The 23352-nt window shown below is 43.4% G+C and overlaps 1 protein-coding gene across 2 annotated transcripts; it reads left to right on the top strand.

Annotated features, from left to right (window-relative positions):
- The first annotated feature begins 1142 nt into the window (after nucleotides 1-1142).
- On the top strand, nucleotides 1143-22390 carry LOC138919662 (glutathione S-transferase A2-like). Of its 2 annotated transcripts, XM_070245673.1 has the most exons (8): nucleotides 1149-1240; nucleotides 12382-12474; nucleotides 12637-12749; nucleotides 15924-15975; nucleotides 16959-17091; nucleotides 19017-19158; nucleotides 21184-21315; nucleotides 22144-22390. In XM_070245673.1, exons 3-8 carry the CDS (start codon nucleotides 12663-12665, stop codon nucleotides 22267-22269), a joined length of 672 nt encoding a protein of 223 aa, XP_070101774.1. In that variant the 5' UTR covers nucleotides 1149-1240; nucleotides 12382-12474; nucleotides 12637-12662; the 3' UTR covers nucleotides 22270-22390. The 2 variants fall into 2 exon arrangements, with proteins under 2 accessions (XP_070101772.1, XP_070101774.1); XM_070245671.1 differs by lacking the exon at nucleotides 12382-12474 and having other exon boundaries at nucleotides 1143-1240.
- The last annotated feature ends 962 nt before the right edge of the window (nucleotides 22391-23352 follow it).

Here is a 23352-nt window from a genome sequence, read left to right as displayed (position 1 = left end):
TGTGAGCTCCTGTTGTCAGGCATGGCCCTGCAGGGTCCCCAGGGCTTCCTCACCAACAGTGAGAGCACTATGTGCATGTCTATGCCCACCTTGGTGACCTAAGGGCGCGATCTGGGCTTTGAGAGTTCCTCACAATTTCCCCACACTCGTGCCTGCCTCACATCTGTGCCCATTCCCCCATGTCTTAAAAATACGTTTATTCCTGTCACCAAATGCATTATGTGGGCCTCCCTTGGGCCTGATCCTATCAAACCCAGTGTACGGAAACCTTCATGAGACGTGGGGGAATAGAATGCTGAACACTTAATGAAATGAAGGAATTATGAAACTTGTGTGTGACAGTAGAATAGTCGGATTATGTTTGAGAAAGAGTCCTTCCCCTTTAAAGATTAATATACTAAGTTTTTGATAGATGCCGTGATATGCTGTCTGGGATTTGCTTCAAAATAATCCCGTGGTTGTGGGCAGTAGGTGGGAGTATATTGGCTTCTCGTGGTCGCTGTATCAAATTACTACAGACTGGGTGGCTTAAAGCAACAGAACACAATCTATCACACTTTTGGAGACTGGACGTCAAAGTCAAGGTGACAGTGGGCTGTGCTTCCTCCAAATATGAACCTGTGTTTTGAGGTGGCCACCATACCGCCCCCCACAGGATCTGGATGAAAAAAATTCTAGGCAGTGCTGAGGCAGCGGGTGGGCACACTGGATGGCTAGCGTACAATGTTTAGGACACACTTACACGACAATATTGTTTATTATTTCTCTGAAATTCACCTTTAATTTGGTGTCCTGTATTTTTTCTGTGAACCAATATAAAAGTGTCCCAGATCTGCCTGCTCCATGCTGACATCTGCTCCTTCTACGCCCATGCAGAGATTTTCCATCTGTCTTCATCCTTGTATCCAATTCATGAAAACCTCACAGTAAGTTTCTTCAAAAAGCCATACTCCATTGACTGGCAGAGAGTCAGAACAGCCTGAAATTTTTTGTTTTATCCTTTAATGACCAACCTTGAAAGGGAATATATTAACTGGTTGTTTTGTGATAAGAGGATGACTTGTCAATTTTCTAATCTGGCTTGGAACCCCTGATCCTTGAACTCCGTAGGAGTGGCTTTTCCTTAACCAAACTCCCCCTGTGTCAGTGGGAGGAGTTATTCCATTATAAAACCAGCTTGTCAACTTGTGGGGGGCTGGCACTGAGCTGCTGAGCCAAGTGGGAGACAGACTTTAATAAGGTAAGTACTGACTTTATAAATCTTCATACCTTACCTCACATCCTCGCATCTAAAGCACCACAAAAATGTAGGCTCAGCACCAGAAAAATTTTAGACCCTCATCATGCCTTCTTGGTGTGCTTAGGGTCAGTTTAAGAGTTATTTATTCAATTACTGTTGGATACATCTTTACAGAAAAGTAAAAATGAAGACTTTAGAAAACTAAGGCATGAGTATTCAGATATGAGAAAAACAAACAGTAGGAGAAGAAAAAAGAATTATATCATTTTAGGCAATCTGAGAGTATGACCTGTGCAAGAGAGAATGTGGGTGTTTATGCTGAAGTTCCTTTCTCCATAGAAGGAGTCGACACACGACAGTTGTGAACTGCGATGTTGTAATGCTAACTATGCTGTGACAATTCAAAATTAAGATTGATTATAACAGGAACAAATTTAGTCTGAATGTCAGCAGAACTAGATTATAGCTAAGTCTGCTGGGATTAGCTGACTGGCAAGCGTCATTCTCTCTCTGGCGTCCAACCAACTCACGGCAAACCATGATGATGGCGGGGACAGATGATCTCAGTCTTGGCACGGTTCACATTGGGGGCTGGGTAATGCTTTGTTGTGGGGAGCTGTCCTGTCCATTGCCTTTTCTTGTTAATTAAACAATATTTATTACGGAAATGTACATTTAATTAGTTTTAAGGAATGCACTCGAGAATAGTATTAACACACATTTTCCTCAAATTTGCAAACTTTACAACTTTAAGGTATCTACAGTGACGGTTTGTTCACATGTTTCAAAGAAATCATCATTTCATTACCACCGGACTCTATCTTTTTCTTTTCATTTCACTGTGTCCTTGTAAAAACAGCACAATGTGAGGATCTCCTTCCACCAAGTGCTGGTGGAAGCCGGAGAGTTGAATAAGAGGCGAAAATGAATAAAGAGGAATTACTCTACTGTTCAAAAATGTATTTTTCAAAAAACCTTTATCCTGGGGAGCTGACACATTATAGGAGCTAACCACAATCCACCACAAGGTAGTTTCAACTAAATATCCAGTCAGTGGGTAAGTTAGGATGACATGGCAGGTGACAAACGAGCTGGGTAAAATGCAGAAGGACTGAGGGTGGATAAGAAGCACTCAGGTGCACATCGAGGCATCGCCCCACTCCACATCAGAGGCATCTCTGCTCTCAACCCAACGGATGTAGCACCCCGCCTCCTGGCTTGGACAACCAAAAACATCTCCAGAGATTGCCAAGTATTCTCCGGGGTGGGAGGGGCAAAATTACCCCTAGTTAAGAGTCCCTGGATGACACGACCTCTCAAACTTTCTAACTCAGGAGGTCTCGATGGCAAAACTAGGTAATCAGAGGGCATAGAATGAGTTCTTAAAAAGCACAGGAATTCTCCTAGTTAGAAGGGGCAAGTCATTCACGTCAGAACATGAGTCAACCATGCTCGAAGTATTAATCTTGGGGAAAAAAAGAAAGTTCTCACACAGGAGAGACAGAGAGGCTCAGGGAGATGATGTGAAAGTCCTGGAGCAGTCCGAACATGAGAGAACCCACGGGGAAAGCTCTCGGACCTATGGGAGAAGGTACAGCAATGGCGATGAGGAAAAGCACCAGGCAAGATGCTCTGGAGAGCAAGTGTGACAGGGATGAGGCTGGGCCTCCTGTGCAGGGGAGGAAGGCAGCCCCGTGGGGAGAGAGGAGGGAGCTGGGACTGGATGCTGCCCGGGAGGAGGGAGCGCCCTGCGCAGACGCAGCAGCCCCTCAGCTGTCTCCCCTGGCAGCCTCCTCACCTTGCTCTGACTTGCTGGGCTGTGAGACTCGTGATTCTTGAGTTGGGACCACCCAAAGTGAAGTCCCTGCTGGGCCCTTTGTGCTCTGTCACTTGTCCACAAACCTGTTTTTCTGAGAAGACTTAAACTCCTTTCAGTCAGGGACCTTATCAGCCTTGGATCTCGTCCCGACCAGCCCTCATTTCTTAGCTATGGAAACTGGTCAAGGAGTGTTGGTTGAGGAAGTTTGAAGGAAACTTTAAAGAAGGAAACACTTCTACACGTAAGCCAGAAACAAGTGTTAGACAAGGATCAGTGGAATGTGTGCATTTCCAGGTAAGCAAAAGGATACTGGAGAGACGTGATCATTTCATCAAGTGTAGACAGGGAGACCCGCCCGAGTGCTGAGAACAGCTGGGGAGACAAGCAGTGGGTCCCCCATTCCAATGGCTGGAACCCATGCACAGGGGGCCTAGGCACAGGACAGAGTCTAGAGTGCCTGGATCAGGGAGTGAGTGGCAGCGGGTTGGGCCTGGGGAGAGAAGCACGTGGGGTGCAGTGTCCAGGGGCAGGACAAGGGATCTGCCACATTTGGGGCTACGCAAGGCTGTGTTTAATGACATGCCAGAGCCCTGAAACTTTGCCAAAAACTTCTTGCAATCCAGGTTAAGTGATCTGTGAAGATCAGCAGTTTTTCCACACGAGCTAAATACAAACAGGCTTTTTATGACATTTGAGAAAAACTCTACACATATATGCATATGTATATATGTGTGTGTGTGTATATATATATATATATATATATATATATATATATATATATATATATATATTCTATGCCTAATCTTATTCCTACTGGCACTATATGTGTCAAGAGATAGGTACATAGATAGACAGACAGATAGAGAAAGCAGACACATATGCTCCCTGGTGTGTTCAGACTCACTCATCTCCCAGGACCTGAGAGCGAGAGGGAAGTTGCATTTGCTGATCCCTATGATGAATTTTTCTGTACATTATCTCATTTAACTTTCTCTACAACCCTCAAAAGTAGAGAGAACTCTGTTTTATGAAGAGAAAATTGTGGTGCAGAGATGAAACAACATGCTGGGGTCTCTGTTCCTCATGAGGAAAGGTGCTGGGCTTTGGCTCCAGTCTCCCTTCTCTCTGCTAAGAAATGCTGTAATCAGGACCACCCCAGCATTGCTCCTTTAGTTTACCCCTGGAATTATCATGCACATATGCATTTGAGGAACATAAGCCCTTTCCCTTATCAAGGTTAAATGCAGTTATGCTAGTCCTCAATTTACTCACAGTAAAGTTTTAGGATGTCACATAAAGCAAGGCATACTTTTAACAATGTTTCTTCTCATCAGACCCCTAAAATCAGCCTACAGAGAGGAACTCACGAATTGGATGTTTCCCTCTCTCCCTCCCCTCAACCATTAGTTGGTGGGGGATTCCGAATGGGAAAGCCAAACAGGAGTCTCAGAGAGACGACTAGAGAGAGCCTAAGTCTCACCCGAGGGAGTGAAACCTGAAATCACGTGGCCTGAAATCCCAGTACAAATGTTTGAGCCCAGGGAAGCTGCTGTGTGTCTGTGAACTCCAGTTTCCTCATCTTTAAAATAGGACATTAGAAGCTATTTCCTGGGTTGTTGTCGAGGGTAGACACACTTGCTGGATAGTGAGTGCGAACTGGGAACATACGTGTGTGACCTTTGGCAATTCATCGAATCTCTCTAGTTCTCATTTTCTGTTGACCAGGAAAGGTTGTTTTTTCTTTTTTTTCCACACAGCCAGCAAATGGTAGAGCCAGGATTTGTATCCAGACAATCTGGGTACAGATCCTGTGTTTTTTGGGTTTTTTATTGATGTTGTAATAGTTTACAACATTGTGAAATTTCAGTTGTACATTATTATTTGTCAGTCACCATAGAAATGTGCCCCTTCACCCCTTGTGTCCACCTCCCAACCCCCTTCCCATCTGGTAAGCACTAATCTGTTCTCTTTGTTGGTCTTCCACCTATGAGTGAAATCATATAGTGTTTGTCTTTCTCTGTCTGGCTTATTTCGCTTAACATAATCCCTTCAGGGTCCATCCATGTTGTTGCAAATGGGACGATTTTGTCTTGTCTCGTGGCTGAGTAGTCTTCCATTGTATATATATATATACACCACATCTTCTTTATCCAGTCCTTAGTCGATGGGCACTTGGGTTGCTTCCACGTCTTGGCTATTGTAAATAATGCTGCAATGAACACAAGGGTGCATAGGTCCCTCTGGATTGTTGATTTCAAGATCTTTGGATAAGTGCCCAGCAGTGGGATAGCTGGGTCCTATGGTATTTCTATTTTTAATTTTTTAAGAAATCTGCAAACTGTTTTCCATAGTTGGCTGCACCAGTTTGCATTCCCACCAGCAGTGTATGAGGGTTCCCTCTTCTCCATATCCTCTCCAACACTGGTTGGTTTTTCTTTTGGTAATTATAGCCATTCTAATAGGTGTAAGGTGATATCTCACTGTGGTTTTGATTTGTATTTCCCTAATGATTAGTGATCTTGAACATCTTTTCATGTGCCTGTTGGTCATCTGTATATCTTCTTTGGGAAAAATGTCTGTTCATATCTTTTGCCTGTTTTTTGATCGGGTTGTTTTTTTGTTGCTGTGGAGTTGTGTGAGTTCTTGATATATTTTGCAGATTAACCCCTTGTTGGATTTGTGATTTGCAAATATTTTCTCCCACTTGGTGGGTTGCCTTTCATTTTTTTGCCTGATTTCCTTTGCCTTGCAGAAACTCTTTAGTCTGATGAAGCCCCATTTGTTTATTTTTTCTTTTGTTTCCCTTGACCAAGTAGACATAATATTTGAAAAGATCCTTCTAAGACCGATGTCAAAGAGCGTACTGCCTATATTTTCTTCTAGGAGTTTTAAGGTTTCACGTCTTCGCTTCAAGTCTTTAATCCATTTTTGGTAAATTTTTGTATATGGTGTAAGATAATGGTCTACTTTCATTCTTTTGCATGTGGTTGTCCAGTTTTCACTATTTATTGAAGAAACTTTCCTTTCTCCATTGTATTTTCATGGCTCCTTTGTTGAAGATTAGCTGTCTGTAGATGTGTGGTTTTATTTCTGGGCTTTCAATTCTGTTCCATTGATCTGTGTCTGTTTTTGTAGCAGGACCATGCTGTTTTGATTACTATAGCCTTGTAGTATATTGTGAAGTCAGTGATTGTGATGCTTCCAGCTTTGTTCTTTTTTTTCAGGATCGCTTTGGCTATTCGGGGTCTTTTTTTTGTTCCACGTAAGTTTTGGGATTCTTTGTTCTATTTCCATGAAGAATGTCACTGGGATTCTGACTGGGATTGCTTTGAATCTGTAGATTGCTTTTGGTAGTATGGACATTTTAACTAAGTTTATTCTTCCAATCCATGTGCATGGAATACCTTTCCATCTCTTTATGTCATCTTCCATTTCTTTCAATAATGTCTTATTGGTTTCATTGTATAGGTCTTTTGCCTTCTTGGTTAAATTTATTCCTAGATATTTTATTCCTTTTGTTGCAATTGTCAATGGGGTTTTAATCTTGAGTTCTCTTTCTTTTAAGTTTGCTGTTAGAGTATTGAAATGCAACTGAATTTTGTAAGTTTATTTTGTACTCTGCAACTTTGCTGTAGTTATTGATTATTTCTAATATTTTCCGATGGATTCTTTAGGGTTTTCTATATATAAAATGATGTGATCTGCAAACAGCAAGAGCTTCACTTCGTCATTGCCAATTTGGATACCTTTTACTTCTTGTTCTTGCCTAAATGTTCATGCCAAAACCTCCAGTACTATGTTGCGCAAGAGTGGTGAGAGTGGGCACCCTTGTCCTGTTCCCATTCTCAGAGGTATGTCTTCCAGTTTTTCCCCATTGAGTATGATGTTGGCTGTGGGTTTGTCAGATATGGCCTTTATTATGTTGAGGCACTTCTCTACCCACTTTTTTGAGAGTTGTTATCATAAATGGATTTTGGATGTTGTCAAATGCTTTTGTGTGTCTATTGAGACAATCATGTGGTTTTTGTTCCTCATTTTGTTAATGTTGTGTATCACATTGATTGATTTTCAGATGTTGAACCATCCTTGCATCCCTGGTATAAATCTCCCTATATCATGGTGTATGATCCTTGTAGTGTAATGCTGTATTCGTTTTGACAAAAAATTTGTTTTTTTGATGAGGAAGATTGGCCCTAAGCTAACATCTATTGCCAATCTTCTCTTTTTGCTTGAGGAATATTGTTGCTGAACTAACAACTGTGCCAGTCTTCCTCTATGTTGTATATGTGCTGTTGCCACAGCTTGCATTGATGAGCATTGTGTAGGTCCCTGCCTGGGATCTGAAACAGCAACCCCCAGGCTCCTGAAATGGGGTGTGTGAACTTAACCACTACACCAACATCCTGCGCCTTGGTTAGCCAATATTTTGTTGAGGATTTTTGCATCTATGTTCATTAGTGATATTGGCTTGTAATTTTCTTTCTTTATGATTTCCTTGTCTGGCTTTGGGATCAGGGTGATGGCCTCGGAAAATGTGTTAGTAAGTGTTCCATCTTCTTCAGTTTGTTTGGAATAGTTTGAGAAGGCTGCATATTAAATCTTCTTTGAATGTTTGGTAGAATTCTCCCAAGAAGCCATCTGGTCTTGGACTTTTATTTTTGGGCAGGATTTTGATTACTGTTTCAGTCTTTTTAATTGTGATTCATCTATTCAGATTCTCTATTTCTTCTTGATTCAGTTTTGAGAGGTTGTATGAGTCTAAGAATTTCTCCATTTCTTCTAGATTGTCCAGTGTGTTGGCATATAGGTTTTCATAGTATTCTTTTATAATCCTTCATGTTTCTATGGTATCCATGGCAACTTCTCCTCTTTCTTTTCTAATTTTATTTGAGCCTTCTTTTTTTTCTTAGTGAGTCTGGCTAAAGGTTTTTCAGTTTTGTTTATCTTCTCAAAGAAGCACCTCCTTGCTTCATTGATCCTTTCTACTGTTTTTTTTGGTTTGCCGTTCACTTATTTCTGCTCCAACTTGTGTTATTTCCCTCCTTCTGCTGACTTTGGGTTTTATTTGTTCTTCTTTTTCTAGTTCTGTTAGGTGTAGATTAAGATTGTTTATTTGAGATTTTTCTTGTTTGTTAAAGTGGGCCTGTATTGCTATGAATTTCCCTCTTACGACTGCTTTTGCTTCATCCCACGTGAGGTGGTATGGTATATTTTCATTCTCATTTTTCTCCAGATGCTTTTTGATTTCCTCTTTAATTTCATCAATGATCCATTGGTTGTTCAGTATCACGCTGTTTCATCTCTCTCTATTTGTCACTTTCCCAGCTTTTTTCTTGTGGTTGATTTCTAGTTTCATAACATTACGGTCAGAAAAGATGCTTGATATGATTTCAATCTTCTTAAATTTATTGAGGCTTGCCTTGTTTCCCAACTTATGGTCAATCTTTGAGAATGTTCCAGGTGCACTTGAGTAGAATGTGTATTGTGCTGTTTTTGGATGGAGTGTTCTATATATATATGTCTATTAAGTCCATTTAGTGTAGTTTTTCATTTAATTCCACTGTTTGCTTGTTGGCTTTCTGTCTGTATGATCTATCCCTTGATGTGAGTGGTGTGTTAAGGTCCCCTACTATTATTGTGTTGCTGTTAATATCTCCTTTTAGGTCTCTTAATAGTTGCTTTATGTACTTAGTGGCTCTCGTGTTAGATGCATATATATTTATAAGTGTCATGTCCTTTTGGTGGAGTGTCCCTTTTATCATTATATACTGTCCCTCTTTGTCTCTCATTGCCTTTTTTTCTTGAAGTCTACTTTGTCTGATATAAGTATGGCAACCTGCATTCTTCTGTTTGCCATTAGATAGGAGTATCATCCTTCACCCTTTCACTCTGAGCCTGTATTTGTCTTTAGAGCTGAGGTGTGTTTCCTGGAGGCAGCATATTGTTGGGTCTTGTTTTTTGACCCATCCAGCCACTGCGTGTCTTTTGATTGGAGAATTCACTCCATTTATATTTAGAGTGATTATTGATATACGAGGGCATAATGCTGCCATTTTATCACTTGTTTTCCTTGTTTCTTATCCTGTGTATTTCTGATTGCCAATTCAGTTTGGTGGTTCTCGATGATGGTTTTCTCAGTTTTCTTTTTACTTATCATTTGTGTCTCTGTTCTGATTATCTTTTAGTGGTTCCCATGAGGTTTGTATAAAAGATTTTATAGATGAAATAGTCGTTTTCTGATAGCCTCTTATTTCCTTAGTCTAAGCAATTTCCATCCCTTTCCTCTTCCCCTTCTCAGTTATTGTTGTCACAACTTATTCCACTTTGTGTTGTGAGTTTATGGTTAAAATGAAGTGACTTATAGGTATTCTTGATATTTTCCTTCTGTTTATCTTGAATGTTATAATTAAGTGTTTGCTAACCTGTTCTGATAGAGAGCTGCAATTTTCTGATTTTCTCTGCCTATTTATCTCCTTCTCAAGGCTTTGTCAGTCTTTCTCTTTTTTTTCAGGTATGATGGTCTTCTTGATCATTTCTAGGGAATGGGGGTTGTGCTGAACTACCTCAGGTTTTGTTTATCTGGGCAAGTTTTTATTTCTCCATCATATCTGAAGGATATTTTCACTGGATAGTGTATTCTTGGCTGAAGCTTTTTGTCTTTCAGAGTTTTGAATATATCATTCCACTGTCCCGTAGCCTTCATGGTTTTTGCTGAGAGCCTGAAAGCCTGACAAGGGTTCCCTTGTAGGTTATTTTCTTCTGCCTTGCTGTCCTTAATATTTTTTCTTTGTCATTGACTTTTGCCAGTTTTACTAATATATGCCTTGGAGAAGGTCTTTATACATTGACGTAATTAGCAGTTCTGTGAGCTTCTTTTCCTTGTAATTCCAGCTCCTTCCCCAGTTTGGGAAGTTCTCAGCTATTATTTCTTTGAACAAGCTCTCTGCTCCTTTCTCCCTCTGGAATGCCTATAATCATTATGTTGTGTTTTCCAATTGAGTCAGATATTTCTCAGAATTTCTCCATTCCTTTTTGGTCTTAGTTCTTTCTCCTCCTCCACGTACAGCATTTCTATATTTCTGTCCTCTAAATTGCTAATGCCTTCCTTCATGATTTCAGCTCTATTGTTTCAGGACTCTCAATTTTTCTTGATCTCATTCACTGTGTTTTTCATCTCCAACATTTCTGATTGGTTTTCCTTATAGTTTCAATCTCTTTTGTGAAGAATTCCCTCTGTTCATTAATTTTATTCCTGATTTCATTGAACTGTCTTCCTGAGTTTTGTTCTAACTCTTTGGGGGTTTTTCTTATGACAGCTATTTTGCATTCTGTGTCATTCATATTGTAAGTTTGTGTGCCTTCAGAGTTGATTTCTTGGTGTTTGCTTTTCCTTCTGGTCTGGAGTATTGAGATACCTCTTCATCCTATTTGATTGGGTTTATTTGTGCGTTCGAATAGTGGTAGTATCTGGTCACAGATTCCACCTGCTGCCACTGGGTGAGGACAGGAGCTGTGTATTCTGAGCCCAGCATGATCCCTGGCCACTGTGTCTGTCCGAGCCTGGGCCACTTCTTGAGACTGCAGCGTCACTGTGGGCTCTCCCATCAGATGGGAAAGTGATTATACGTGGGCTTTGGTCTGCCATTGCCTGCTCCCAAAGTCCCGCTGAGGCATGCTCCTGCCTTCTTGGCTGCCCCAGTGCTATTGGCATTTGGGGCAGCTGGGAGGTCATTTGACCAGGTGTGTAGATCCACGCTGCCTCTTCTTAAGGTGGCTCCAGCCACTGTGCCTGGTGGGCAGGGCTTCCCCATTGGGTCTGAGCCTGGACCACTCCTTGGGACCACACTGGCACTTTGGGCTCTCTCACTGGATGGGAAAGTGAAGCTGCAGGGGCTCAGGGCTGCTACTGCCTTCTCCCATGGTCCTAGTAAGATGAGCTTCCACATTCAGGACCACGGCTGTATTATGGATGTTTGCAGTATCCGGGAAATCATTCATCTGGGGATCTAGATTAGCTGATGCCTCTTCCTAGGTTGCACCCATCCTTGTGCTTGGTAGGTGGGTCTCCTCATGTTGTCCAAGCCTGGGAGACTCCCAAGGACTACAGCGAGGGAGGACAGGAGCTGTGTATTCTGAGCCTGGCATGATCATTTGCAGGTGTGTCTGTCTGAGCCTGGGACACATCTTGGGAATGCAGCTGAACAATGGCCTCTTCCTCTGAATAGGAAAGTGATTACATGGGGGCTCAGGGCTGCAGTCACCTGCTTCCATAGTTATGCTGGGGTTCACTCTCACACTCAGGGCTGCAGTGGTACTATGGGCTCCAGCTGTGAAAGCAGTCTCATGCGTGCACAGGGCTGCTGGGGGTCAGGAGAGTGCTCACCTGTCTCCATCACCTCCCTAGGGGTAGTCCATCTGCCTTCAGATGTATAGCTGTGTGGGTCTCTCAGGAGTCCTGTTGTGTTGTGTGGGTATCCTTCATTGATCAATGAATACCAATTTACTTAGGGTTCAAAGGAGGAGAGATAAAGGGAACAGCTTATTCTGCTGGTTTCACAAAGAAGTGGGTGTGAATCGGATCCACCACCTACATTGTGCAAGTTACTCTAGAAACCTGAATATCCCAAAACTGTAACATGAGAATAATAAAGACTGCACCTCAGGTGATTTTTGTAGGATAAATGAAGGTAAATTTTGGATCTTGCCCATTGTATGACAGAGATCAAACAAATGTTAGTTACATTCCATGTACTGTAAAGTTAATGCAGTAACATCATTTTTCTAGATTATATAATGCATCAAGTAAAGGTAGAATCTAACATTGCAAAAAAAAAAAAAAAATAGAGAAAAGAAAAAGGAAGGAAACAGCATCCTCCTGTGGAAAGAATTAGGATCTTTTGAGCTACAGTTCAGCGAGTCTGAGCCCTAATTCCAGCTCTGGAACAAATGTGGTGTTAACTCTGCTCCCTCTGCCTCCTCGCTGTCAGGGAAGCCGTTTGGTTCAAGGCCCTCACAGGCTCCCAGGGCCTGCATCTGTGTGGGTTCCAGCCCTGCCCTCCCTTTAGTTCTTAGCTGGATTTTCACATCCATAAGTATCTGAAGTGTGACTGTGGGCGTGTCATTTAACCACTGAACCTTGGTTCCATTAGCTGAAAAATGGAGATAATGACAACTATTTCACGGGGCTGCTAGGTGATTAAAGATATAATGTATCCAAAGGGGTCAGCACTCGGTCAGGATTGTTAGGAGGAAGTTTTCAATAAATATTAGTTCTTTAATCCTTCCTCCTTCCCCAACACCCACGCATGCTTCCTTACCACAGACTCTCATCTGTTACGTTGCCAAGACTGCCAGACTTCACCCAGTGGAGACTGCAGAGTGGTTTGGTGCAATTTCCTGGGCTCAGCTGCTGAAGGTGAGAATTCGGGTCATGTAAGACATTCCAGGGACTCTTTCAACTCTGCCATGAAGGAGGCAGACACTTCTTCAACATTGTTGGTGCTGTTGAACTGTGTATCATAAAGAGCATTTTTGCCTCTATGGTTTCATTCATTCATTTATTCATTCATTCATTCAGGTTTAAAGAACCCAGGAGACTGCAACATGGCAGGGAAGCCCAAGCTGCACTACTACGATGGACGAGGCCGGATGGATTCGATCCTATGGCTCCTGGCTGCCGCTGGAGTAGAGGTTGGTTCTGAGTTCAGTCGTCTTAAGTTGGATCTATAAGTGACTATCGAAGTCCTTTCTCCCATGAGCTAGGAGACTATTCTCACTAAATGACCTGTCAAGAGTTGTGCATTGATAAAAATTAATCACTATTAAGAGATGAACATATTTGACCTTATGCATTATTAAAACTTCTTGTCATCAAAGAGCATAAACAATTAAAATAAAGTTAAGGAACTAACCACAATGTGTGGCCTTATTTGGATTTGGATTTAAACAAAGTGTAAAATATCATTTATGCCATTTGTGCAATAATTAGAAACATGAACGTGATTGCGCGTTACATAATATTAAAGAATTTTTGTTAAATTCTAGCTGTGATATCGTTCTGAGGTTATTTTTAAAATAGTTCTTATGTTTTAAAGATACACATTGAAGTATTTAAAGATGAAATATATGATATGAGGGATTTGCTTCAAATTATTACAAGAGAGGGAGAGCAGTGGGCATATGGTGACAGGAGACTGGCTTAAGTTGAAAATTATTACTACTGGGTGAAGGGCGCAAGGAGGATCAATATACTTTTCTGTTTATTTATATGCATGATAGAAATTAACATAGTAAAAAGTTAGAATATATCAGATTAGAATAAAATATAATTAAAGTTAAGACATAACCAGAAATATGAGGAGGAGCAATTTTACCAAAATGCCTGTGAAAGACTTACCATTCACTCAGCAGTGATTTGTCAAGTGCCTTTAAGTGCCAGGTCCTGTGCTAGGTCCTGGGGATACATGGATGAACAAGACAGACACGGGGCTATGTCCTCAGACAGCTTATGTTCCACTGAGGTTGCACACAAGTAAGGAGGTGATTAAAAGGAGGAGGGAGCATCTAGGAGGACACCCAAGGATTGACAGTGTCAAAATGCCATAGTTCCTGTGGAAACCTGGTAGATTTTCCTGGGACTCTATTGAGTGCTGCCCTCTAGAGGTGTCACTGAGAAACACACTTCTCAGTCCAGATAGAGGCAGCAGCAACTCAGGGAGGGTTTTCCTGGGGAGGAGTCATGGACAGACTCAGGAGATCTGGTCCCTCAGGTGGGAGCAGAAAAGGAGGGCTCCAGGTGAGGTGGTGTCCTGTGACAGGGACTTCTAGTGGCCTCCCTTCTGCCTGATAATGACATGTTTACCAAAGCCTTGGGATTACATTTTCTAGATGGCTTCACAGATGCATGGGACTTTAGCCTGGACCTGTCAATTTCACGAAGAATGAGCACATGAAACATCCAAATAGTGCCCTTCCAGGTCGTTTTCTCTCTATAAATCAATTTTCACTGTACTCCAGGGTCAGCCTTGGGGTTCAGGGATGTGCTGAGAGCCCCTGGGCAGGATGAGTTCACCACAGGAGGGTGAGGTAGGGGAGATGCTGAGCGCATCCCAGGCTTCCTCTTCTGCATCAGCTTGACTGAAGAGGGGGTGGGGCAGGACTTACCAGAGGCTCTTGGTCAGGGCTTCTGGGTTCTCTGTGCCCAAATGCTGGTCTTCACTATCCCATCCGTCTCCGTTAGCCTCACAAACACCGTCTCACTAGCCAACCCCATCCCACCTCGGCCGCCCTCCCTTGATGACCAGCCACTATCCCTTATGTTTGTCTGGAACTGGGTGCTTTAGGAGTTGCTGCGCCCCCACCTCACTATCTCTGTAGTCAGACCCTGTGGAGCCATGTGGATCCACAATAAACGCTTCCACTGGACAAGTTAGAATTCCTCATATTCCCAAGCTTTTCACCATCAAGAACCCTTTAAACCATAGCAGCCACTGGAAACAGCACTACTAGTTATACTTGGTGTGTGTGGCATGGGTCCTGTAATCTGTATTTTAACACAACGTGTTCCGCTTAAGAAAATGTTCTCCCTGCATTTGATAGAGGAGGAAACTGAGGCCTGGAGATGCTAAGTGCCTGTGCCCCGATCACACAGCTACCGTGAGGCAGACGCAAGACTGGAACCAAATCGCATCAATGCTGAGATCTATTTTCTTGACATCGGTCTCTTTTGACTTTTGGTTTGGTCGATTCTGCCGATTAAGTAAACTGCATGATCATATAGTTACTGATTTTCATATTTGTGTTGAAACCCCACAAGCACTCAGAGCCTCTGGTCAGCCTTACGGCCAGCAGCCCTTCGAACCAGAGAGACTTGCCTCAGGAGAAGGAGAATCTACAACAAGGTCTAAGTTCCGAATGTAGGTCAAGGACGGAGTAGAGGTTCACTAATGTTTGGTGGCGTTAATTAAAAAGAAAGGATGGTATGATGAAACAAAACCATCTATAAAAACCCTGACAACTTATGTTTATTGAGCACTTAGTGTATACACGGTACTGTTTAAAGGCCTTTGCATACCTTACAGATTTAATCTTCACACCAGCCTATAACGTAGGTGCCATAACTATACTGATTATATAGAGGAGGACACGAGGAGATTCGGTGACGTGTGCAACATCAGGAGGTCACTACATGTAAGAAATGATATTCAAACCCAGGCAGGCATATCAGAAACAAAGATTCATGGATACAAAGAAAAAAAGTTTGAGAACTCTTTTTGCTTCCTTAAGTTGGAAATTCTAGTCAAATGTGTCCAGTATTTTCCAGAGGACGAAATTCTGAGTTGAAAGAGTTAAAGCTGTGCAGCAACCAGGACTCATGTTATATTAAGTGGGGACTCGTGGGATGGAGTGATGTCAATGACAGCAGAGGCTCCTGGTGGCAGGATCTGAGACAGCCATTGTCCCTTGGTGTACTCTTTGCTGGGGACATACAATGTACTGTCCTGATCTCACCTGGATGGACAGGCTTTCCTGAGATACTGAAACCTCATAAGTAGAGGCACTTCCCAGTCCCTTCCCTCCGTGATATCCCCCTCCCCAATGACCAGGATCATCCACAGAGGTGGAAACAGGGTGGAGGTGAATTGCAACCTCAAGAATGAGCTGTTACCTGCTGCCACCAGTGCTCTTTCCTCAATGGCTCTAATCTAAATTTCCAGTCGCCCTGAAGACACGCCCCTGTGTGCCCTCCCAAGTCAGAAATCTTCCTTTTGCTTATTATGTCCAGACAGGGGCCATTCAAGTGTAAACTTCTTTAATGGTATGGAATGAAAGAACAAGAACTCATTTACTGTTTCTCCTTTCCAGTTCGAAGAGAAATTTATGGAAACTTCAAAAGACTTGGAAAAACTAAGAAATGGTAAGACCAAGTATGTAAATTCCTCTGATGAGAGGATCTAGAAGAAGCTATAACTTGAGGTTTTAATCCCAGGCATTGCCTGTGTGTGTGCTGGGAACCAGGAGATAAGCAGAAAGGAAAAAAGTGGTTCAAATGTGCACGGTGGGGTTTTGTGAGCCGCTTTGGTAACTCCCTCAGGGCCAGGAAGGCTACACTCTCTGAGCATTTGCTCTAGGACCAGCCCCGGTGCCTGTGGATCCCTCTCTTTGCTTTCTACTGCTTTTCTGCACCACCACTGAGTTGTACCAGCTCAGGATCCCACAACCTCCCAGCAAGGCCGTGAGGCATGTGCAATAGAGTGAAAGAGGAGAAACAGGCCCAGCAGTTGCCTGGAGTTCTTCTTTCTGATGGTTTGACAAGGTGATGTCCCAACAGTTTCTAGGCTCATATAGCAAGAGGGTGCTGATGTAGTTGGAATGCCAGGTGAGCCCGTGAGGAGGGAGAGAGAGAGCGAGGGCCGGCAGCAGTGGCTGGGAAAACAGGGTTCCCCAGCACACAGTATCCATTGGTGGGATTTGAAGAGCATAGGAAACGCCCTCCGTAGAAATCTCACTAAGTCCTGGCCTCTTGCCGGGTCCCCCATAGACTTTTTTTGGGAACTTCCCAACTGAAATGGCAAATGACTGGTGGTCCTGCAGCAGCCTCTTCCAATCTTTTCCTAAAATATCCATGAAGAGAAATCGAACATGAAAAATACACAGAATACCATGTGTCTCAAAGGGAAATAAAAAAATTAATGAAATAATAGGTTAAAAGTAAAAGGCAGATTGATAAGAAAAAGGATTACAGGGAGCTAAAAACAAATGCCGTTTCCTTCCAATACTCCCAGGTAATAATTTTTTGTTTCCTTTTATCTATTCAGTCATTTCAACAAACAGTTTTTCATCCTGAAAGTGTGAATCTCAAAACATTGCTCTCTACTTTTCCTTTTCTTCTTTCAAAAGATGGGAGTTTGATGTTCCAGCAGGTGCCAATGGTGGAAATCGATGGGATGAAGCTGGTGCAGTGCAGAGCCATTCTCAACTACATCGCCGCCAAACACAACCTCTATGGGAGAGACACCAAGGAGAGAGCCCTGTGCGGTATTTTTCCTGTGTTTCATCCACAATTAATAGGAATAATTCAAGTTCTTCCCTGAGGGACCAAGACCATGTCAGGGGGATCATGACCACCAGCAGCATGGCTTCGGTGGTGTAGAGTGAAGTCCAGTACAGCTGACACCTTAGAGGACGAGGGACAGGAAACCTACAGTGGACTCAAGCCAGTGGGATGATAGAAGAGGATGCGGCCCACGGGGAGGGCACAGTGGCAGAGCAAACCTGATGACCTGGGAAGCCAAGAGAATGGTGGAGTCATGTCTCCAGGTGTTCAGACCTTTATGAGCTGGACACCAGCCCACAGCTAGAGATGAGGGACAAAGTGTCTGAAGGTATAGAGGATTAGCCTGGGGAAGAGAAGGACCCAAAGAAGCTGATGCTCATCTTCCAGAATTTACCAGAATGATGACCACAAACCTAACTTTCACCCAGGGATATGGATGGGCCATATGACAAGGGTTAGCAGATGTTGAGCCCAAGATGCCAGGTTTACATCGAGCACTTTGATACAAGATTGAAGCAGCAGATTATTTCAATAAGACCATAACAGGGGGACTCTTCTCTGTTGTGATGGCGCCACATGATTAAAATTAAAACCATGTGCAGAACTGGGGCAGTTATTCAAAGGTTAAACATAGAGTTACCATATGACTCAGCGATTCCACTATGAGGCGTGTACGCAAGAGAACTGAAATTATATCAACACTAAAACTTGTACGCAATTGTTCATAAGTGTTGTTTATAGTCTTCAAAAAATGGGAACGGTATAAAAGTGATGACTGGATGAGCAGAGTGTGGTACAGCCATGCAGTGGAATGTTATCTGTCCATGAGAAGGAATGAAGCTCTGATGCAGGCTGCAACACGGATGAACTTAGGTTCATTAGGTTCACAACATTAGGTTACATATAAAAACCAGACACGAATGGCACTTATTGTATAATTCCGTATTACAAAATGTCTGGAACATTCCTATCCATAGAAACAGAAAGTAGTTGAGTGGTTGCCTGGGGCCAGAGGGAGGGAAGAATGTAGAATGAATGCTGACCCACATAGAAGTTCATTTTGAATGGATGAAAATATTTTGTTATCAGAGCATGCTGATGGTACAAAGTTCTGTGAATTTACTAAAAAAATCACAAAATTGTACACTTGAAAAAGATGACATTGTGGCAGCAGAATTATAGATCAAGAAAACTTTTATTTTTAAAACATTGTTATAGGAAGCCTGGTCTGTAACACACACAAGAAACCTGGCATATGCACTGTTGGGAAGTGTCTAAACAATTACACAATTTCAGGGGATACTTTAGGATTGGTCTCGAGAAATGCAAACATGGTGTGCGTTGGACAACAGTACATGGAGAGGGCTGTGGAACCATGTTCTATGGGAAATCATTGAAAGATGCAAACACTGGGCATTCAGTGGGTCTGGGTAGTGTAACAGAGTGAGACAGAGAAGGACATGGCTGAGACAGGTGTGCCAGGGACTCCCTGTGGAGGTGAGTTAGGTGGTAGGTGTTTGACTGTGTGAATCACACTGAGTTTGTGCACAGAGCAAACCCAGCAGAGCTGGCAAACCCTAGCTAGGGTCTCAGTGATTACTTGCAGTGATTCCACTCATGTCTCTCATGCTTGTGACTTGGGGCAGGTCACCGATGCTCTCGGTCCTCATGTTTGGTCATGCATATAACAAAAATTTTAGACATATATCTACCTCGCAAGGTTGTTGTAGAATGAAATGTGAAAATCAGGGAGAACTCATAGGTGAATGACTGGCCTATAAAAATGCAGCCAATTGAGGTGAATTCCTTTGCCACCTCCTGATGCTCCATTCTTTTCCATTTTTCAACTATAAAATCTAAGGCAGGAGGCATTTGACAATTTGGTCATTTTTATCTTTCAGGATTGATATGTACATAGAAGGTATGGCAGATTTGAATGAAATGTTCATCTTTTTGCCCATAACCCCACCTGATGAGAAAGGTGCCAAGATTACCCAGATCAAAGAGAGCACAACAAATCGGTATTTCCCTGCATTTGAAAAAGTGAGTCAGCTATTTAGCGTGTCGGCGGCGCTGAGATTAGAGGAGAAAGGAAAAGAGAACTGGCCATTCCTGGGACAAGGACCTTCACTCCCAGTCAGCTTTCCTGAATCCTAGTTAGTGGAGCATCTTGACTCTCAAGGCATTTTATAAAAATCCACTGTGAGGAGGAACTGTGCCATTTTCACCCAAGTTATAATTTTTCACCAAAACTTTACATTACTAGGGCCCAATCTAGCATTTCGTATTCACTGGAATTTCGTGGTCATGAGGCTGGGGCTGTGGAAGGCTCTGGGAGCCCCCTAGAGACGGGAGCAGATCCTGCTAACACCAGACAGGGGCTTGTGCTCCAGGAGGAACGCAATGAAACAGTACATCAGAAAGTATTCTGGCAAATTATGAAGGGTGACATGGGACCAGCTGTCCATCAGGAGAATGTTGTAGAGTTTCAGGGAATGGATGAATGGATGAGATGTATCTATGCAGAGATGGGGGCTGAGGGATGGAGAGGAAGTGACAGATGAAATGGTGTGAAGGGAAAATAATCGACAATTTTGGGGACCGTGGCTCTCAGATTTTTGAGGAAAGTCATGCAAACTAAGGAAATAAATTTCCATCATGACACATCATACCTCCCTTCCCTAATGTTTCTCTTTGAAGGTAAAGCAGAACATTTCAACATCAAAACTACCTGGTATCATGCTAAATAAAAATTAGGAACCAAAAAATGATCATAAGAGATACAGGAGGCTTACATAAAAATAAAGCATCAAATCATTCTTTCATTCGTTCAACAAATGTGCATTCAGTGCTGGTGTGTCAGATTCTGATCAAGGAGTCAGGAATTTAATAGTAATCAGAAAATCCGCTCTCCTGGCCGTTGTGGTGCTGAGAGTTTAGCACGTTCACAGGGTGACAAGCCCCTCAGTCACTGCAGTTCGAAGACATCTATCCTCTGAGATGAAAGAGCCCTGTGACGAAATAAATGAAAGACGCACAGTACAACATGGCGTTTGATGCTTCATTATATTCTTCATTTTTTATCCATACTTCTATATGCATACGTAGTGTCAAAGGGTATTTGCCACAATGTTATGATATTTACTTGGTGGTGCCATGTTCTTTCTCTGTCATTTTCATATGTCTGCAATATTTTTAATAAACATCATATATTTTCTGCAATATTTTTTATGAAAAACTCAAAGTTTACTAAACCTTGAAATACGTGTACAATGAACTCATATTGCCCATCATCTATTTTCAAAAATTAACCTTTTATTATGATGTTTGCTTAATCATATCTGTCCCCATCCTTCTCTCCTCCAAGCAAGTACCTTAATTTTTGCTGCATTTTAAAGCAAATGCAGACATCAGTGCAGTCACACCTAGTCACTTCAGCAGGCAAATTAGAACATATTCCACCAATGTTGTTGACAGACACAGGTCGGGTAGGAGTCAGAGCCAGTGTTGTAAGGGGATGGTGAGTTCAAGGTAAACCGGGGTTATTTCAGGTCCCAGAGAGATAGACCAGGAAATGAGGAGAGCAGACGAGAGGAGAAAGGTAGACTCTGAAATAGTCTGCTGAGGACTGAGGAAGGATGTCATGAAGGTGGAGACTTTGTCCAAGGGAGGGAGGAGAAAGAAAAGTGTGGAAAGAGAGAAAGACACATGAAGAGCCATGTCCTGAAGTTTGAGGGCTGCACAGTATAGGTTGTGAGACTGAAAGAAACAGGGCATGGAAGTGCTAAGCCCTTGTCCCAGGTGGAAGGTGCAAGTAGGGAGCCCCAGAGACTTGGGAAGGGGAAAAAGAAATGGTAACCTGAGCTTCAACTGCGGAGTGAGGGAAGAACAGCAGAGCCCACTCCTCCCGCTGTGTCAGGGATTCAGGGCCGGTGGAGAAGGTCTGGAGCTCCACATCCACCCAGTGAGGCAGCAGAGGAGGGAGAGCGGGCTGGAGAGAGCTGGGAGGAGCAGGGGGCCCAGCCTGCCTGTGCCTGTGTTCATGATGCGATTCCTCCAATTCGCCAGGTGTTAAAGAGCCACGGACAAGACTACCTGGTTGGCAACAGGCTGAGCAGGGCTGACATCCACCTGGTCGAACTTATCTATTACGTCGAAGAGATTGACCCCCGCCTTCTGGCCAACTTCCCTCTGCTGAAGGTGATCTCTTTCACAGCCCTCAAGATGGAAGGCCCACACTTCTCCTCTTGGAATCTAATATTTGGTCTCTTGGGTCCCCATTCTTGTCCAGGCCTTTGCTGCCCTCCCGTCTCCAAAATTAGCTCCTAGGCCCTGGTCTGAGGCATGAGAAGAATCTCCTTATGTCAAAGCAATCTGAGTGGATGCTGCCCCAAGAGGATGATTTGTCTTTTACAATGAGAGGCACCCAGGATCAGCTCCTCTCTCCCAGGCCTCTGTTCTATTACGGATTCTGTCCTCTTTGCTCTGTGATTCCCTTTACCCAGGAGTGTCCTTCTCCTTCCACACCTGAGTCTGTGAGCAGTTGTCCTCCCCTCGGCTCCTGCTCCTCCGTTCACGCATTGTGTTTCTCTCCGCACAGTCTGCCCCCCTCCTCATTTCTCTCTCTCCCTTGGTGGGCAAATTGGTTTTGACTGGCCTCATGGTTTACCTTTTATATTTCCTGTCTTCAGGTCCTGCCCACTTTTCCTGTATCTTTGCCTTTCCTCACTGGAGACTTTATGTGTCCTGATGTTGCGCAGACACATTACTGTTTCTTGTGTTGCCCAAGAGACATGAATCCACAGGATTAGTGTGTAGGGAAGAAGACAGGGAAGAAAATGCACTTGAGCTGGATTTTCTTGCTCTTATCGTCATGTCTCATGGGATGTCTGTTCCCGGCCTCCTGCTGGTGCCGATGGAGGAGACTCAGGTGGTCCTCGTCTAGGAGGGTCTCAGATTCCCTGGCTTGTGCTAATGACGGGCTTGGTCTTTGCCTCCACTCTGAGGCTGTGCTCTTGTGTATTGCAGGCCCTGAAAGCCAGAATCAGCAACCTGCCCACCGTGAAGAAGTTTCTGCAGCCTGGCAGCCCGAGGAAGCCTCCCATGGATGAGAAATGTTTAGCAAAAGTAAAGGAGATTTTCCAGTTAAAATAAAGGAGTCCTGGCCCCCAGCACAGGCAGGAACGATCTTCTGAAGTTTTCCAGCAATGATGTTCTTCACCTAAATGTAGATCCTGGGACTGTTGTGGGACTAATAAACTCTGCCCCAGTTATAGTGGTGATTATCTAAGACGACTCCTGTGAGCAGATTTCACTACAACTTATTCTTTGTAATTAAGATCTAATATGAAATCAGATTTTCAATCTCCTTCTATCCTGTCTCTCTTGGAATGAGAAAGGAAATAATAAAGGGAAGTATAGATCATGTGGTCTCCTCGATCTTTTCCAGACTTTATCATATAACATTTGTCACAGAGCCACCCAAGAGTCAAGTGCAGAAATTCATATCTGACACACTCAGTGGTTCACAGTAAATAGCTACCTTTGTCCTTAGCGGCTGAAGAGATTTTCTTTGCTTTTGAGAGGCATTTTCCTTCTGATAATAAAAATGTTTTTTCATGGATTTTTGAGCAGCTGTTATGCCTACTATGGACTCTTTCATGTTCTGGGTTGAGGGGAAGGAATGAAGAACAAAACAGACCCGAGGTCTGCTCTGGGGGACCCTGCCGTCCCGTCCCGTCCATGGCCCCTCGCACGTCATCGCTCTGCGGCTTAATGCTCTGTGGGCCCCAGGCATGAGCCTTCCTCTCAGTTCACTGAACGTCCCTCAGACCTGGGCTTCCAAGGCCCAGACTATCTCAATGAATTACATAAAAATGAATGTGTCTAAAGTCATCGTTCTGGGCTCGAGCACCTTGTTTAGAAGTGATTTCCAGCTTAGCCACCCCCAGGGCCAATGAGTAAGACTCTCCCTGAAACTGTGGGCTTTGGCACACTGAGTTCTCCTGGCCTGAGTGTGAGGGTCCCCACAGTGGGGGGTGGGGCAGGGAGCAGACAGACCCAGGGCTCCTGCCTGAGGCTTCACCTCCCTCTAGTCTGTTCTCTGCTCACAGCCAGAGCGTTTCCTAAAGTGCAGATCTGAGTTTCACCCCCTTCTTGAACTCCTTCAGTGACTCCCAGGCCCCGTAGGGCAGTCTCCTCACCTCCTCCTCCCACTGCCCTCCAGCTGCATCACAC

This window comes from Equus caballus, chromosome 20, assembly GCF_041296265.1.
Source record: "Equus caballus isolate H_3958 breed thoroughbred chromosome 20, TB-T2T, whole genome shotgun sequence".
Taxonomy (NCBI): Eukaryota; Metazoa; Chordata; class Mammalia; order Perissodactyla; family Equidae; genus Equus; species Equus caballus.
This window is presented reverse-complemented; position numbering and strand designations above follow the sequence as displayed.

Excerpts from the sequence above, each read along its gene's own strand:
- LOC138919662 (XM_070245671.1), top strand. The coding sequence starts at position 12,663 with ATGGCAGGGAAGCCCAAGCTGCACTACTACGATGGACGAGGCCGGATG. Across the intron at positions 12,750-15,923 it reads TGGCTGCCGCTGGAGTAGAG|TTCGAAGAGAAATTTATGGA; the intron begins GTTGGTTCTGAG and ends TCTCCTTTCCAG. Across the intron at positions 19,159-21,183 it reads ATTTCCCTGCATTTGAAAAA|GTGTTAAAGAGCCACGGACA; the intron begins GTGAGTCAGCTA and ends CCAATTCGCCAG.